Source organism: Gobio gobio (genome assembly GCF_949357685.1).
Source record: "Gobio gobio genome assembly, chromosome: 7".
Classification (NCBI taxonomy): Eukaryota; Metazoa; Chordata; class Actinopteri; order Cypriniformes; family Gobionidae; genus Gobio; species Gobio gobio.
The window spans coordinates 35,389,206-35,408,850 of record NC_137103.1 but is presented as its reverse complement, the minus strand read 5'-3'; the positions used below and the strand labels follow the sequence as shown (position 1 = coordinate 35,408,850).

The 19,645-nt window shown below is 35.9% G+C and overlaps 1 protein-coding gene across 1 annotated transcript in view; it reads left to right on the top strand.

Annotated features, from left to right (window-relative positions):
- Window positions 1-19,645, top strand: part of kcnh3 (potassium voltage-gated channel, subfamily H (eag-related), member 3) — a gene marked incomplete at its 3' end in the record, with an annotated part of 131,821 nt that overhangs the window by 90,208 nt on the left and 21,968 nt on the right. The window contains exons 3-9 of the mRNA XM_079821500.1: window positions 1,379-1,513; window positions 3,969-4,108; window positions 5,109-5,361; window positions 6,209-6,366; window positions 8,015-8,222; window positions 13,024-13,401; window positions 18,862-19,061. Of these exons, the coding sequence (XP_079677626.1) occupies window positions 1,379-1,513; window positions 3,969-4,108; window positions 5,109-5,361; window positions 6,209-6,366; window positions 8,015-8,222; window positions 13,024-13,401; window positions 18,862-19,061 (1,472 nt within the window). The remainder of the gene's footprint in view (window positions 1-1,378; window positions 1,514-3,968; window positions 4,109-5,108; window positions 5,362-6,208; window positions 6,367-8,014; window positions 8,223-13,023; window positions 13,402-18,861; window positions 19,062-19,645) is intronic.

Sequence of the window (19,645 nt, the reverse complement as noted above, 5' to 3'; positions counted from 1 at the left end):
CATATATGTCCGAAAGACTGTTCTCAGTTCAGTGTACTCTTAGACAAACTGGAGTGCTGAATGAGTTGGCAGGAGTGACTGTCAGGCATGTCCGAAAGTAACTTGTAGATCTCTGCTAACTCGAGCCGCAAACTTTTTCAGATAGTTCAGTCTGATTTGTTCAACTGGAAATAGCAATACATAATGCACAGTTGCTTTGAGATACAATGGTAGTTCATTTAGTGTATTAAAGAGCTCTTATGTGAAGTTTAAGAACAATCGCTGACCCTTTAGACCAATCATAATCTTGCATCCATTGTACAGTCAAACAGTAGCTGTTTAATCATTGTACATTTTAGCTGTTCACCACATGTGGCACAAATCAATATATTGTATTTAGATATTTTCAGTGGCATGCTTTATTCATATGTTTGTATGTTGTAATTTAGATGTTATTAAGTGCTTTGTTTTGAACTCATTGCTCACTGTATTATGTGGTCTATAGTCTCTGACTGCTGGTTCAATGAAATGTATTATTTTTTATTGAAATTTACTTCTCTTGACTCAAGCTGTGCCTAATGAAAGGGCTTGATGATTCACACACACAAACACACACACACACACAAAACAGTGTATCATTAGGGACTCCAACCTCCAGCCAAGCATGTTCTACCTCTTTCTTTCTGTTTCTCTCCGTTTTGATTTAATGAGGCATGGAATGATGCTGTGGTATAATGTTGAGCAGCTGCAAAATACCTGCAGAAGGCACGCATGCCCGCACACAAACACAGACACACAACAATGAATTCTGAGTGCAGGAGTCAAGGCATGTTCTGCTCTCCTGTCAAAAGACTAAATGTGTAAGCAGCACACGTATGGATGGATGTTACTGACAAACATCAGTTTACATAAATACTTGACAGTAAAATAAATTATATATAAATTATCTGGATCTACACAAATCTATATGCTCATTCAATTCTTTGAGTGTTTAAAATAGTGTCCCCAAACTTGCGTAGTGCAGTGTTTTGCATTGCGACTGGCTCTGTGAACTCCCCAATTTTCTAAAATGTTTTTCCTCATTGAAATAGATAATCTCCAGTAGTGACGTCACATTGCGATAGTAAAAACCTGTGCTGAGCACAAAGACCCAACTAATCGATAAGGAAATTCAATTGTTAAAGCCATCCGAGACAAACTGACAAAACTGAGTTCTGATTTAGACTAAAAGCAAAAAGTAGAAAAGGTCTTATCAAGCCATTTATGGATCTATGCCACATTTTAAACATGAAGTCTGGTCTAAATATAAGGCTCAGTAAATGCCTGTCAATAAATGTGTGTCAATATTGAATGTTCACATTGAATGTTAACTCTGACGGCTGATATTATGTTGTGACAGGAACTCAGTTCTGGTGTCTTCTGGATATCGTGCCCATTAAGAATGAGAAGGGAGAGGTGGTGCTCTTTCTAGTATCACACAAGGACATAACAGACAACAAGAAAGTCCAAGATGAAGAACAGAGCCCAGAAAGAGGTGAGTGTTGCTACCTACATGTTGGGATTTATCAAGCAGGCGAAATAAAAGTTCAAAATAGCTCAATTTCTATCAGTTGACAAATTTCTATGGGTAGATCGTGTCTACCAATATATCGCCCACCCCTACTTGTATGGGGTGCTCTACAAAGCTTAATACGAGACGCCCATTTCCCCTTAATTCCACTAATATTCATATACACACATACTATGAACACCTGGTCCTGTCAATGTCATATTTAGCAAGCTCATCCCATCCTCTGTTTCTCATTCCCGCTCACTCGTTCTTGGCTACTGAATCATGCGTTGTGGATGCTTCTATACATGCCAGCAGCATCTCATGTGGTGCTAGCTGTTACAGTAATCCTGACACCTCTCCTCCCCAGAGAGAGAGAGAGAAAGCAGTAGACTGATAAATAGAGAGATGAAAACACACGCACAAGACACAGGGAGGGTTGGGAAGAAAGCTTGGCACAGAGGTGTGAAGCCCCATTTAGTGGCCTGAGCTTGAGCCAAAGCACGGTTACTGTTCATTTGGCTGATAGATGAACATTGTACTGGCACTAGGAATAGTATATGTGGTCAATGATGTCAACTCATTAAAAGTGAATAATTGGAATCAATCTTAATTATGTTGACTTAAGCCAAATGTTCTTTAAAAAAAAAAAATATTAGACATATAATAAAGGGGAAAAGCCAATAATTATAATAAAAATGGATGAAATAAGGATTTGGAAAGTTCTAAAAATAAATTGGAAGATTTGTAAGACATCTAGTTACAAGAAACTGACAAAGAAACTGAAATGTAAACTGAAGTCCTCAATTAAAATCAACACTTCAGTCAAGGCTTGGTGAACATGTTAGTTTGCATATGAGAAGAGAGCAAATTTTGGACAGAACGGAAAAGATAATACGCACTGTTCAAACGTTTGGGGTCAGTATGATTTTTTTTTTACTGATTTTTTTTTTCCAGCAAGGATATAAATTAATCAAAATAGACAGTATAGATTTTTAAAATGTTACAAAAATATACTTCTAATAAATAATGTTCTTTTGAACTTTCTATTCATCACATAATTCTGTAAAACAAATGATCATGGTTACCACAAACATATTTTGCAGCACACCTGTTTTCAACATTGATAATAAGAAATGTGTCTTGAGCAGCAAATCAGCATATTAGAATGATTTCTGATGGATCATGTGACTGAAGACTGTAGTAATGATACAAATTCAGCTTTGCCATCACAGGAATAAATTACATTTTAAATTTATTTTAAAAATCCCCCCCCCCCCCCCAAAAAAAAAAACCTTGCTATATTCTTCCAAGTCTTTCAAAGTCATACATGGGTTTCTCCGAGGAACAAACTAAAATGTAAATCATTATTTAACACAATTGAAGAGTTCAGATGCAAAAGCCTCTAAAATATTGCAATAAAAATTAGATAACGATACTGAGTGAATGCTCTCTGCATATAGTATACGTTCATAAAATACATTAAAATACACTAAATCCCAGCCTCAACCCATTCAGAAGTACCCGTACTTAGGTAGAAACCTATACATAGAAGCCTGACAAAAATGCTTTTTCTAAAGAAAAACATCAGGCGGACTTAGAGGCTTTTGCATCTGAAGTCTTCAATTGTTTAAAATACTGCTTTTTTTTTGTCATTTTTGGACCTTGAGATGTTTTTGTTGTGAAAAAGCAACCAAAATAAAATGTCCCTTTTGTGTTCCATGGACTAAAGCAAATCATACAGGTAGGGAATGGCATGAGATAAGAGTAAAATGATAGAATTTTTATGTTTGGGCGAACTGTTGATTTAAAAACAAATTATGGCTATTAAGCCAAAGAATCACACCATCTTTCAAAATATCTCTGAATACACTTGGTGCAGTGAATAGAATGAGAGTCTGGTAGCCTTAGAGAGGGAAGGAGAACAAGCACAAACTGAGGATACAATTGAATTACAAACTAAATTAGCATCTTTTTTCTTGGTTTCTAATAGCTTTAATCGTCCATTATACATTTGACTGTTTATTTCCCATGGTGTTGTCTAGCTGTGTTCACAATTGTTCAAAGGAATAAGTGTTTTTTTTTTTTCAGTTTTACATTGGATACATTACTCTTTTGTCATATTTACAAACCTTTGATAAACTAATGAATGCAAATGTAATTTGCATTGATCAGACAGCATGCTAATGGGTATATGTCATCGTGATTCCAGTGTCAATTTCTGTTTGTGCAGAAGATTATGGGTAGGAAATTAAGGTAGACTTTTCTAATTACTTCAGTGAAATAATGGTGCAAATCGGTGCTCATGATTTACTGATGTGCAGTAAAGCTACATGTGTTATTTTTTGTTTTTCTGGAATACCTTGATGTTATTTTGTGTTGAGCAAAACGATTCTGAAAGGAAATAAATTACAATGATATATGGCTGTTCTCTTCTTAGATGAGGAAACGGGGTTGGAGGTGCACAAGGTCACGCGGCCACCGGGCTTCAATTCCAACCGGCGGCGCAGTAGAGCTGTGCTTTACCAGCTGTCTGGACACCTGCAGAAACAAGACAAGAGCAAACTTAAGATCAACAATGTAAGTCCATAAACTCTAAGGGCCATATTTTGACGATCTGAGCGCATGGTCTGAAACGCATGGTGCAGGTGCACTAGGGCGTGTCTGAATCCACTTTTGCTAGTTTAACGACGGAAAAAACGGTTGGCGCCCCAGGCGCATAGTCTAAAAGGGTTGCACCTAGTCTCTTAATGAGCCATGGGTGTGTTTTGGGCATAACATGCAATAATCCAACAGAGTCTCATTTCCCATTCCCTTTAAAAGCCAGTTGCGCTTGCACCATGGCGGATTCTCTATTTACATTGCAGAATTTGCGAGCAGAAAGACTAAACGCTTCTCCAGAGAGGAATCCTTTTATTTTTAATATTTAAAAATGTTTGTGTGCTGCTGCGTGTGTAATAAGCAGAGTGTACGCACGTTGTGCACCCGCCTATAGGCGCATCTTACTAAGGCACTCTTTAAATAACACAAAAAATACTGCAAATACTATTGACTTTAGACCAGGTTTTAATGGCGCCTGAACACACCTCGTTTTCAGACCAGCACGCCCATGGGTGAACAGATGGGCGCGTCTGCATTTGCTATTTAAACAAAGTGGTGCTGGACATGAAAATAATAACTGCATCGGGCTGAAACTAGCAAAAAACATTTGCGTCTTGTCTGGTGTCGCATTGCGCCGGGTGTATGATAGGGCCCTAAGTTGCTATAAATGCGTCTTATGCTATAAATGTGGATTTACCCCTAGCCTGCCCCACATCAGCAGTATAATATTTACACCATTTATATAGAACTTGAGAATCGTTCAAGAATAACTAAAGTATAAAATACAAAAATGACCTTGTAAAGCTTGTAGATAAATAATGCTGTGTTCAGTTATGAGAAAAAGTCATCGATGTGACATTTCATGTCATTTACTGCTTCTCAAAGGTATTAATTTATTTAACTAATAAATATTGATTCAAATAAAAAATGTAACCTATGATTCATTAAACATTTCTATCTGATTATTGCTATCATTTAGAACATGTTCGGTGAGAAGCCACCCATCCCAGAGTACAAAGTGGCAGCCATTCAGAAGAGCCGTTTCATTCTTCTCCATTATGGCACCTTCAAAGCTGGCTGGGATTGGCTGATCCTATTAGCGACCTTTTATGTAGCAGTTACTGTGCCCTACAATGTCTGTTTTACTGTCGTCGGTGGACGGGATGAGGCATCGACCCCTAGAAGTCCACCAAGTGTGAGCGACATCCTTGTGGAAATCCTTTTCATGTTAGGTAAGGCTCAACCCTCAGTGCTATAGTCTTTTTGTAGTGTCATTAGTTTGTTCTGTCTCAGTAATGTTACCTGGGTGATATTAAATGTCTTCTGATCCCATAGCCTGCTAATAAAGTACCCAGAATTGTAACACACAATTCTGTTATTGTTCAGGTTTGCGTGCTGTGCAGACAGTCTTTTATATCACAGAGATAATATACAGCCAGACAACTTTCAGTTACTTCTGAGCTAGTAAAAAGTTCTAGATGTTACTAAGCAGATGTCATTTAAACACATCTAGCATTTCTAAAGCCTTACAAACATGAAAGTAATTGAAAAGATTTTGAAGGACAATTCTACAAATATTCTACTCTTCAGAAAGCCTGTTGTCAAATTCATTTATTAGTAAAGTATGATTCCTATCTGTAACTATTGCCATACAGGTTAAGGATATACTCCTATACAGATAAATTAGAAAAAACATCATATCTCCAGTCATTACCTTTTATATTAGAAATCCACAGTGTGTGGATAAGCTTTTTAGCCCTGCTTAAGAGCAGTTAGTGTTTAATGACAGAATCTGTTTCTGCCCATTAAACACAGTTTCATAATGTAGAAAAACTATTTGTATCATCAAAACATTTGCAAATAAGTGCCTAAAACTATGTACTAAACTGAGCTACTGTATTTGCTGCAATTGCAATTTCCATTAAATAGCATTATAGTTACTACCCAGACCAAACTTATTATAACCTGTCACTGAACGAGGTAATGATTAAAATACAGTTTTCTGTGCTTTAATATTAATGGAATATCTGTGTCTTCTATTTTTCTGCAAATCTTTTTTTCTTTATTTCCCTGTGACAGATATTTTGCTAAACTTTCGCACCACATTTGTGAGCACATCAGGCCAGGTGGTATATGATGCACGATCTATTTGTGTGCATTATGTCACCACCTGGCTCTTTGTGGACCTGATTGCTGCGCTACCTTTTGACCTGTTGTATGCCTTCAATGTCAGTGTGGTAAGTGTTAATTTTGCTAATTTAAGGGCACAGTATGTAAGATCTTTGCATTCAAATCTCTAAAAAAACACTACCACAGTTATTTATTTTGTTCATTGTGTTCTTGTGTTATCCCAAATGTTTCCAACAATGTTTAAATCCAGAGATATTCGCAATATTCAATTATTTAATTCAATATTCAGATATATAAAATTTTACTGCCGTAGAAACCATGTTGTCATGCACCACAATTCGTTATTTGCAGCAGGTTCTGTCACCAAAGATAACTCCAAGAAATGTAAACGTACGGGTGAATCAAATGACCCAAGAGGAGTTTTGGACAAGAGGATAATAAGAGGATCAATATCAGTGTGGCATTTCCTAACACTGTTTAACAAGTCTGGTGAACAAGTCTATGGCGGTGTAAATAAATACAGTACATGTTATACATAAATAGTAAGTCAGCCCTTTTGCAAATGCTGTGGGTTGCTTCAAATGTACTTTAAAGGGTTAGTTCACCCAAAAATGAAAATTCTGTCATTAATTACTTACCCTCATGTCGTTCGACACCCATAAGACCTCCGTTCATCTTCGGAACAGAAATGAAGATATTTTAGTTGAAATCTGATGGCTCTGAAAGGCCTCCATTGGCACAATGGCACTTTACACTCTCAACCCTTAAAAGGTTCTAAAGACGTCGTTACAAAGTCCATCTCACTACAGTGGTTCTAAAATAACTTTATGAATCGGCGAGAATAGTTTTTGTGCGCAAAAAAAACCTAAATAACGACTTACATAGTGATGACGATTTCAAAACAAGGCATCTTGAAGCTTTGAAGCGTTATGAATCAGTGAGCCGAATCATGATTCGGATCGCGTGTCAAACCGCCAAACTGCTGAAATTTGGCGATTCAAACCACTGATTCGACTCGCTGATTCATAACGCTTCGAAATCGTCATCACTATGTAAGTCGTTATTTAGGGTTTTTTTGCGCACAAAAACTATTCTCGCCGATTCATAAAGTTATTTTAGAACCACTGTAGTGAGATGGACTTTGTAACGACGTCTTTAGTACCTTTTAAGGGTTGAGAGTGTAAAGTGCCATTGTGCCAATGGAGGCATTTCAGAGCCATCAGATTTCAACTAAAATATCTTCATTTCTGTTCCGAAGATGAACGGAGGTCTTACGGGTGTCGAACGACATGAGGGTAAGTAATTAATGACAGAATTTTCATTTTTGGGTGAACTAACCCTTTAAGTGTGATTGTTTTGAACATGTAAAACTGTGCTGCATTACCCCATCATTTAATTCAACAAATGAAGTGACATGCATGATTAGCAGTTTAGCATTAAATATTACGTTACTTATGGATAATTCATTAAAATGAAATAAAATCATGTGATCAAATGTAATGGTTATAAAACTTTATCTCATTACCTCATCCATGAACATGATTTGTGAGTGCCATTGTGTTGATTTCCATTGGCAGTGGCCTTTGTTATTGTTTTGAATATTCGACCTCCAGCAGCGAAAACTACATACTGTGCCTTTAAGGGGTCTCACACAGAGCTTTGTGGGACACCACATTTCATATGATGCTTGGCATGCCATCTTAAATAATACTTTAATTTTCTTTTGAACTATGCATTCAATCTCTGTGTGTTTAGTACTTTGGAGTTCATCTGCTGAAGACTGTTCGATTGTTACGGCTTCTACGCTTGCTGCAAAAGCTGGAGCGCTACTCCCAGTACAGCGCAGTTGTACTCACATTACTCATGTCCATGTTTGGCTTGCTGGCACATTGGATGGCCTGTGTCTGGTACATCATCGGGCGCAGCGAGATTGAGAACAACAGCCTGGGTTCCTGGGACATTGGTGAGTATCATATCTGCAAACTTAGAAATCTTCAACATAGCTGTTTCAATCTTTCAAATTCATGTAAACAGATTCTTTAGGTCACTTTTGAATGCAGTTTTTTTCCCTTGGACTGGCTGAGCTAAAATCAAAATTATGGTTCTAAAAATATTGAATATCTTTACTAGATGTTTTGTAAAACCAGTGAAATGGAAAAACTCTAAGGCAGTTAGTAGATTAGCATAAGTACCGCTGTCTAACAGATCAGATGCTGGCCTTGTTTTGTTAGTCTAAATTGGACAGAAACCATTTGATTTATTTTCACGTGTGAAAGAGTTCTTTTCACAGTGCCTCATACACAAGGATCATTATTGAAAATGTCTGTCCACTAATATGCTTATTACATTGAAAATGTACAACAACCTCTTCATGTGTCTGACAAAAAAAAAACTTCCTATTACAAATATCTTGCATGTGTGCTTTTTAAAAGAGGTGCAAATTACTTTTGAGGCAAGAAATCACTGAAGACACACTGAAAAAACTAGCCAGATGTAATGTGTTTTGTTAGGACAGAACATTCTCTGGCTTTTTAACGGCACACCTCAAAATAACAGATGAGACAGTCTCCGATTGAAGACATTCTCTTCACGTGCTGTGTCAAGTCTGAACAAACTTACCTTTTTCACATTTGTTCATGAACATGTAAATTACTGTATCAATTTGACTTAGAAATGAACCTCTCTCTCAGTCTTCCATGTGCTGCTCTCCACATGAAAGAGAAAAAAAGACCAAGGGTAAAATAAATGGCTGTAGTGCAGAGAAGAGTGCATGATGACATTGATTTGATCTAGACAGCATGAATCTCATAGGACCGGATTTATTAAAGGTTAATCCTCTTTTTTCCGTGGCTACGATAAACTAGGGAAAGTATGTAAGGAGTCTTATAAATTAATTTGATACAACATTTAGTTATGGTCCTCCATTTTGATTTGACTTTGTACTGACTATTTCTGTAGGATACGTAGTTACAGTAGTTACTACTGTACATTACACAGCCATTAAATATTAAGCACATGAGGCGGTAGTAGACGTGACTGTCTTTATCATGGAGTCATTGTATCATTCATTTAACTGGAACATCACTGCTGTGTGTTGCCCTGAGACACTCATTAATAAGAAATGCTTTTACTCAGCCGTTTCATAAACAATATCACACTCATAATTGTACTGTTGATCCAGTTACTTACAACAGTACTAATGCCTGTGTGATATTGCTCAGTCACTGAATCGAATCGTGTTCAGTGTTTAATTAAATTGAATCGATAGAAACCAATTTTTAAATTGAATTGACAGAAACCGATTTGTGAATTGTTTCAAAGATACACACCCATATATAAATATAAATTGATATATACAGTGGTGGCCAAAATTATTAGAACACCTGACAGATAAAATATGATTTTATTTCATAATGTTCATGAAACATGCAGATGGTTACTCTGACCATCAAATATCAGATGAAGTGAGTCATTGTTATCCACTTTTAACTTTATTATTTGGTATGTCCACCTTTTGGAGCAATTACAGCAGCATCTCTCTGGCATAGTGTCAATATATTTTCTCTAAGAAATTCAAAACTAATGTTATCCCAATAGATCTGTCCAGTTTATTTTCCTACTTGCCCCAAATGTGCTCGATGGGGTGTAGGTCTGGACTTTGAGGGGGCCTGTACATCATGTTCAATGTTCCAGCAGATTCCTTCCATCGCAGGTAGTTCTGGCAATAGTTAATAGGAAAATAAATTCAGGCCCAATAAGATGACTCCAAGATGCCAAGTGTTCTAATAATTTTGGCCACAACTGTATTAAATGAAAATAATATATAAATTAATTAAATTCCTGATACTTGGTGAGATCCATAAGTGGCATTGGATAACATTTGGTGTTGTTATCATACACAAAAGCCTCCTTAAAATGTGGTTGTGTCCAACCTATTCACACACAATGTTTGAGAATTTATTCGTAGAAAATCGCCTGCAATATGCCCAAAGTCTAACACCATCTGTCATGTTTAATGAAAGGGATTTTGATTAGCCTCAGCATCAGTAGTAACCTCAGGCACATCTGAGCCCTAACTGACCACTATACCACACTGGCTACTGGCCAACGGTTTAAATTTTATCCACATGTTCCACTGAAATGCAAGGATACTGCTCCAATATCCAGTCTCTGCTGGTGTGCCAGCAATGTCACCCCACCATTCCCTCTCGCCCACTTTTACATTGCCCAACCATTAAATATTAAGCACATGAGGCTGTCTTGACACATTTAGTTTTGCTAGTGGAAATTAACGTTTGTAGCATTCTGCACATCAGATGGAATATTTAGCACCGAAATACAAGACACATCCAATGTGTAATGAGACTCAAATGTTCAACAGTTCGGCTTTCAAATAGTGAATGTAGAATATTGTAAATGTACTAGATTTACAAAAAGCTGTTTTATTATATCTGGTGTGTACCAGTTTCAGATAGGCTCTTGACAGCTATTATTATTTGCCTTTGTGCAAAATTGAGATAGTGTTATTGATAATAATGAACATTTGAAGTAGTTTTGAGTAGTGCTTTTTTTCTTCTATCTTTGTTGGAAATGGGGAAATAAAAAAAATGGATTGGAGTTCTGCTGTATCAATGATCAAAGGTTCCTCCAGGAACTGTTCCTCCAGGAACTGATTGAACTCGTGTTGCTCTCTGCCTCCCGCTCTGTCTTTTTTTCTCCATATCACTCACTTCACTGCCCTCACCTCAGCAGAACACTGTTCTTTTTAATGGCTAGCTTCCCAGCAGAGAGACCTTGAGAGACTAGAGAGGATTGGCTCCAAAAATTCCAGTGTCAAATCAGTCAAACTTCTTGATTCTTTCTCAAGTGGTTTGGAAGAGAACATATATTGCCCACTATTAAAAATATATTATCCTTTCAGTCTTGTTATTACAAGCATTTTAATATCCTCTTCTTGCACATCAGTCTCCCTCACCTTCCTCAACCGACACTGATTCAGTTGCCCTAGTATAGCTTTACAGGCTGTTCCATCACAGGCATTAATGGTATAAATAATCTTTGGCAATGCTGTTTGCATGAATACATTTGCGCTTTTCATTCTAGAGGCTGTATGTATGTCAAGCACTGGTTGATGGCTGTTTGTTTTTTTGTTTTACAAATTTTTTTTTTTACTGTCATCAAGTGCAAATGAATTGTCAAAAACTCAAATAATACAAATAATTTGACAGGAAAGCTGGCATAAATCTCTGTGGTGTCTGGAACCTCTCTTACTAACACACACCAGCTTCACCCAGTCAGCCCAGACATCCACAGCTTACACACACCCACACACACGTTGGGTTTTCATGTTTTATGAAGACTTTCCATAGACATAATTGTTTATATACTGTACAAACTGTAAATTATATTCCTTAACCCTACCCCTTAACCTACCCATCACATTTTTACATTTTCAAAAAACATAATTTTGTATGATTTATAAGCTGTTTTCCTCATGGGGACCAACAATGTCCCCACAGGGACAAGGATTTTAGATATTGCCCTCTTTGTGGGGACATTTTGTTCCTATAACATAGGGTTTACCAGGACCACACACACTCGATTTCAAACAAGTTTTGATATCTTTGGATGTAAAATAATATCTGCTTTATCTCTACGTTGTTTATTTACAAGTTAATATGAATGCAGCTGCTATACATGATTTAATCATGGTTGTGAGTCTGGGCCAATTTTAACAGTAATTATGAAATACAAATTTAAAAATGTAATCTTGAAAATATGTGAGGAACATTATTTCATTAAAATGAAATAGCTGAAAATCTAGTTATTTAAATTCACAATGTAGATCCTGCTTTAAAAGCACATTATACTGCCAGCTAAAACCATTAGTACCATATACAAAATGTAACTATTATATGTAATATTATTAAGTATTAAAGCAATTATATTACTTTGAGGTGAGCTCTCATTTGAGATACAGTGGGTACCTTTGAAATACAATTAGTGTAATTCAAAATTCAAAATCAATTCATATTATCATCACATCATTCCTAATGTAAATATTTTAATGGGACTACTAATGCATATTATTAGTAGTAGTCAAGGTTTTATATACAAATATGATATATAACCAATATATAAGCAAATATCTTGGCCATGGACATATGAAGGACACTTCTGCCTATTAGCACATGAAGATGTATTACAGACGACAAAAGGTAGACGTTGGATGTTATATGTCAGGAAAGGAATGACCAAGGTTTCTGGTGTATGTGTACATGAGAAAAGTCATGTATTTGGGAAGTTTTTTTATTTTTTTATTGCTTACAGACAAACAAACATGGAGAGAGAGAGAGAGAGAGAGAGAGAGAGAGAGAGAGAGAGAGAGAGAGAAAATAGTACAGAATCAGTCCCACAGGGAACAAAAGTAGAGTCTTCAAAAGAAGGTTCAGCCTACTGCAAACCAACTGATATTCAAAAGGCTTCAGGTTCAGCACCATGGACAGGGACAGCTGCTCTATATCTGCTCAGTTCTGAGAGTGAGCTAAGAACAATGGACAGTGGCCATGTACCCACTTAAAAAGTTATAAAAGTGCCAACCCAATTGAATTTTGGGTAGTTATAGATTATAAATAGATTATTACACAATTTCCAAAACTATAATACTATGAGGATTATAGGGAATATCACTGGTCAAAACAATTGAGTCTGCAAAATAGTAAATGTAAAAGTGTCTTGGGTTTTTTTCTTCCTCTTTCTCATAGGCTGGTTGCATGAGCTGGGTAAACGTCTGGGCACCCCCTACTTCCTGTCCCCTCTTGCATCCCTCATTCCTGATTCACTGCGCCCCACCATCTTGGATGGATTGGTGGTCAATTCAAGCCAGTTGAACGGCACTGATTTGGTGGGACATGAGTCTGTGTGGAACTCGAGCCAATGGAACACAACAGGAACGGGGCCGGTGAGCACTTCAAACGCCGGACAGACTGCAGCTGTATTGGGAGGCGGGCCCTCGATTCGGAGTTCATATGTGACGTCGCTGTACTTCGCTTTAAGCAGTCTGACCAGCGTGGGTTTTGGCAATGTCTCAGCCAATACTGACTCAGAGAAGATCTTCTCTATCTGCACCATGCTGATTGGAGGTAAGTGCAAGAGAACACAGTGATTGTGAGGTTTGGATTTATAATGTTTCACAATAGAGATATTTCCAAATATTGATAATTGAATCTTTTGATACTTGAAATTAAGTGTTCTTTTTTTTTCCCTTGATCATCTTAAAATATCTGGCAGAATATTATAAAATGAATTGTAAATGAACATTCATTTTTACAAAAGTCCTAAACTTAATTTGTTCTATAAACTTTACATTCATGATAAAAAGAAAGTACAACCTAAATATAAGACAAGAGCAACAACAATAGAAAAGATCTCAAGACACTAGTCCAAGTATTTTGGGAAACAGTTTTGATAATCAGCTACTGAGAAGCTCATAGAATTATGGCACTAACAGGAATGTCTATACTTACCAAATCAAAAACCATGTGTTGAAGGTTGAAGATGATTTCTGTCTGCTATGTGATTATCATGTATCTGGGACAAGTATATACTTGTGCCCCTCTGGTAGAATCCTGCTCTCCGTTCCCTAATCGCTGTGTAAGACGTGGCTTAATAACTTCTCTTATAGCTTGGGGGGGATCCAAATGTTCCCTCTGTTATCTTTTCCACCCCCACCAGACATCAATATTGAGAGAAATGATTTAGTCTCATCAAGCAGTGATGATGAATGTTAAAATGTTCAAGAGATCATGATGATCCCACAATACAAATTGGTGTGTTTGTTTATATGCAATATTGCGCACTGAAAGGCATTAATCAGCTAATATGTTTTTTATACAATACCAACACTATCAAAAATGTCAGGTCATTGGCAAGTCACTTATCTTTTTTAATTATTAAATTAAAAACTCGAAATAACAGATCATAATCTATAAAAAAAAGGAGAAATAAAATCTATATTATTTTAGACCATCATCTAAATTAAATGTTTCAGTTAAATTAACATATGCAGTATTTAAACAGCATTGTCAAATGCATAAAATAATGAATAAAATGAATTTTTTTAAGATACAACAAAATATTATCTCCTTTCTAAATATTTCAGACACTGAAAAAGATTATGATCAGCGTTAAACCTATTATATCTTATCTTATATCTATTTTTTGATCTATATGTTGCATGGTTGGTTGAATAATACACTGACAAAAGGGTGTGGAATAGGGGCTCATGAGACTAAAATTACAGCTGGGACATTTCACATACACATGCAAACGAAGGCTACAAGACCACTAGTCCACGTCAACTTTGCTAATGACTGCATTTTCCCCAAGGTCTAAACTTCCTATAGACTTCCTGGATTTCCCAAAGGACTGCATTGTTTATAAGACAAGACACAGAGGTTCATTTGTGTTATTTGAGTCTTTAGTAAACCATCAGTGACTATTAAGTTTGTGTATCCATCTGACCTCATTTACTTTTAAACTACATTTCCCACCGGGGTCCATTTTTAGGGCACCAACATTTCCTTTGACCATGTTATTCATTAAGCTTAGCTACTTATTGATTATCTCGGTCTTCAACAAATTTCCCCAGTGGTATATGGTTTATTGACCATAGTTAGCGCTGGGTGGATTACTTTTGTAGTTACAAATTATAACCCATTACTGAATACAAATTACATGATGAAAATTGTAGTTAAAGTATCTTTTATATTATACAATTTAGGTAATATAATCTGACTACCTTTTGATTACCTTTGACTTTAACATTGATTTGAATAGAAATAATCTTGTACCATATTGATAAAAAATACAAAGAGAAATAAAAATGACAGTCATTTCATAATTTACTGTTCATAAATTTATGAAAAGCTTAATTAATTAATTAAAAGATTAAATGATAAGATATATAAAAAAGAAGATTTAGGCAGAACCAATGAATTATGAATAATTTACTTCCATTTTGTGAATATTAAGTAATCATATGATCAATAAAAAGTGACTGTATTCTGATTATGAGTATTTTTTTTTTTTCATGTAATATAATCTAATTAAAAGTATTTAAGTTTTGGAATCTGTTTGGAATTACGTAATCCAGATTGCATATAATCAGTTACTACCCAGCACTGACCATCGTTTAACTACCTCAGAATCTTCACACATAATTAAAGAAACATGACGTTGAGTACATACAGTATTTGTACAGTAGTCCTGCATTTACCTATTTATGTCAATGGCCAACATTCTGAATGTTTCACTGCATGTTGCATTTATTGTTTCTTTGCAAAACAAATGATTTGATTCCATCTGTATTTGTTTGTATGGTTCAGACCTTTAGTGTTGGCATATTTGTGTGGACTTTTATAAAAAGGCATCTTACGCTTAGCTTAGCTTATGCTAACTAGGATTACCAGGATAACCAGGATTCGACTGCCACAGAAATGGAGCTACTTGTTATCTACTGGGACAGCTGTAATGGTTTTTGGGTTGCATGTGCCCCGTGTGGTTTTGAGGGAGATGTTGTGACAGTGGACTGAATTTTAAGGCATGTCCTCTGGGCCATGAAGAGAGAAACTCAGGCTTCATTGCACTTAAGGGGCAAATAAGACTGGCTGAATCCATGCACACTTACATACATGCACACTGAATCAATCTGTCACCAAATCCTACCACTAAGGGCCATTACTGTCCCAGCCAGCTGACAGCTGGGCTCCTACCCACACACAGAGGGTATTTGGGGAACACTGATATGCCTTAGACTAAAAATTACCATAATTACGTCAAACGACGGCATTATATTAACCAGACAACAATATGATGTCCACCACACAACCCAGAGGAAACATTTCTCAGAGGTTGCACTTTCTTAGCTAAAGCTTTCTTAGTTTAGCTTTCTTACCTTTGACTTAGTCACCATGAAATCAAAATAGACAATTATAGTTTTTTTTATAGAATATTGCTGTATTTAGTACAAATGATTTATCCGTGCACATTGTTATTATTATAAAAAATAAATTAATTGGTCCATACAATGAAATTTAATAGGGACAAAAGTTATGAATCCAACTGACTTTCACTGAATGGAGAAGAAAAAATACACACATACAAATATCTTATATAATGTTCCACAGAATATAGAAAGTCATACAGGGCTGCGTTTCCCAAAAGAATCGTAAGTTGATCGTAGAGACCATTGTTAGCAATTGTTTTATGATCAACTTAAAGGGATAGTTTACCCAAAAATGAAAACTAGCCCATGATTTACTCACCCTCAAGTCATCCTTGGTGTATATGAAATTCTTCTTTCAGACGGAGTTATATTAAAAAAATCCTGGCTAAACCAAGCTGTATAATAGCAGTAATTATTGCTCTGTTTTTGAAGTCCATAAAAAATGCATCTGTCCGTCAAATAACGTGCTCCACACGGCTCTGGGGGGTAATAAAGACGAAAGGTGAACTTTGCTTAATAAAGTTTTAAATATGGATAATTTTCTTACACAAACGCATCGATTCGCTTCAGAAGGCCTTTATTAACCCCCCGGAGCCGTGTGGAGCACGTTATTTGACGGACAAATGCATTTTTTATGGACTTCAAAAACAGAGCAACAATTGCTGCTATTATACAGCTTGGATTAGCCAGGACTTTTTAATATAACTCCTATTGTATTCGTCTGAAAAAAGAATATCATATACCCTTTGGATGACTTGAGGGTGAGTAAATCATGGGCTAATTTTAATTTTTGGGTGAACTATCCCTTTAAGCTTACGATGCTTTTGGGAAACGCAGCCATGGTTTGGAACACCTTGAGGGTGAGTAAATTATGATAAAATGTTTATTTTTAATATGAACTATCCCTTTAAGCTGTTTCTCCTAAAACGCATTTGGAGAAATAAAAATAGAACGATATTAGTTAGAGTAGTGCGATACAATTTATGTGGATACCACTTGTTTGAGTATGTTTGATTTCATGCCTGCACAGTTTGAGACTCAAGAATGAAGAATAAATTGAAATTCAAGAATAAATTGAAACTCAAGAATAAATAAAAAGTATTGATATAATCTCAATGCTGTATTGGAGAAGCAATTCAGCAAGATAAATCATTTGTACTTGCTACAGGAATCATGTGAATGAAACAGGTTTTAATGGCTCAAATTCATTTTGTAGCCCTATTTGCCCCTATTTGCAGATTTTCATAGATTTCAGCACAAACCTCTTTCAAGCACTCAAAAGGCACATAACCCAGGTGCAGCCACTTACTCTGAACGCAGCTCTCGAACAGAAGAGCAGCATGCAATTTCCACAACAATTTATGTAGACTTCAATTAGCACTCCATGAGTACTCTCTAGTCCTTCTTGATTGTTTACACTCATGTTGGCAAAGTTCACAATGTTAAATAAATAGATGATACAGAGTTTGTGTGTGGAGTGAAAATAGTTACTTTGAACAGAATATATGCAGAGGAAAAAGTAAAGTAAACTGAATAGATAAAAACAGATTGAGCTGTTCACTGACAATGAGATCAAACAATAGAAAGAAAACAGGCTGGAGCAAGATGCAAAAACTTTCTCACTATATGACTAAATGTTTGCATAATTGCAATGGAACAATAGTTTTAAACGTGTAAATGGCAATCTGTCTCTGGGGCCATTTACACAACACCGATTTCAACTATAAAAGGGAAACTTTTTATGCACTTTGGCCATTCATTTACATGGCAAGGGCATGAAAACACAAACTTTTGAAAACTAGCATTATCGTCTCCATGTAAACTACAAAAACGCCTGTATGCAAAAAGCGCAAAGGAAAAAGTTTTCTATTTTTTGTACATCATTGTCGTGCATACCCTCTATTTCTCACTGTAAATGGCTGACCATGTACGATCAGAACTGATTAGTCCTCTGATAAGTTTTCCTGCAGAATATAAATCATTACACCATTAATTTAAACTGAAGATACATTTATTATCAAGTAACCAAAAATAATTCAGACACCAGATATCATTTTTTACTAGTGGGTGCAGGACACTAGTTCATTTATGTGAGGATAGCAAACTGTAAACATATTACAGAGTAAACTGTGACATATTATACCCAAAAATTCTTCATACAGTGGACTACCAGTAAAATTGATTAAAAAAAAATTTGGGATCAAAATTATTCAGACACTTTGACCTGACCATGTTTTGCTTAAGTGTTTTTTCTTGAATTGCTAATGCGACCTTTTACACCACAGACCGAACAAAATTAAGCATTGCTTGGTAATTGGTGATCACCAATTGGTATCTAATTGTGTACTTAAATTTAACAGTAAGTCAGTTTCATCAAAATTAAATCTATTGACAATATTCTTTCATTTTATGGACCTTGGTGAAAGAAGTGAATTTCCTGATTATTAATATGAACTAACATTAATATCATAAATTTTTTGTGAATTTTAATCTAATTTTGTTGGATTTAATTGATAAATAATGTCACAAAACAATGTCATTGTTAAAATTCATTATATAATCACCTGAAATGTTTGTTTGTTGTGTCTCCCACCAGCACTCATGCATGCCGCGGTCTTCGGTAACGTGACGGCCATTATCCAGCGGATGTACTCACGCCGCTCGCTCTATCACACTCGTACCAAAGACCTCAAAGACTTCATCCGCGTGCATCGACTGCCCAAGGCTCTCGCGCAGCGCATGCTAGAGTGCTTTCAGACGACGTGGTCTGTCAACAACGGCATCGATGTCAGCGAGGTAGGACTTTAAAAGAACTTTCTCTGTGTGCACACATAAATAAATTATCAAAATAAGTTCACAATTTATAAATAATTTTACTTTGAGTGTGGACAGTGTGTGCAGTCATGTATGTGTTATATTTGAAGATGTAGCTGTATGAGAGCTGATGTTCTTATCTACTCATTGAACACTTGTTGGGTTTTCTTGGTTTCTGGATGCCAAGAGTACGAGTAGCTTTGAAACTTGTCACAAATAGTGTACATTCTTTCTTTTTCCGCTTCAGTGTTCAGTGAAAGAGTTGCCTAACATTTAGACATTTTTGATGATCTTCAACCTCATGAGTTGACAATTTTTATTTCAAATTTTGTGTGCAATTTTCTAGAAATTATAAGAAATATATAAAATGTATTAAATATTCAAATGGATTTCTAAGGAATGTTGACCTTATATGACACCGAAATATACTATATTTATATAGTATTATACTATACTATATTTGCAGAATGTGCCTCTTCCGAAGTGCACTTATTTCAAGGTACAATAAGTACCTATTTTCATGGCAAAAATAAATAATATTCAATTAAAGATCTAACTGAATGTTT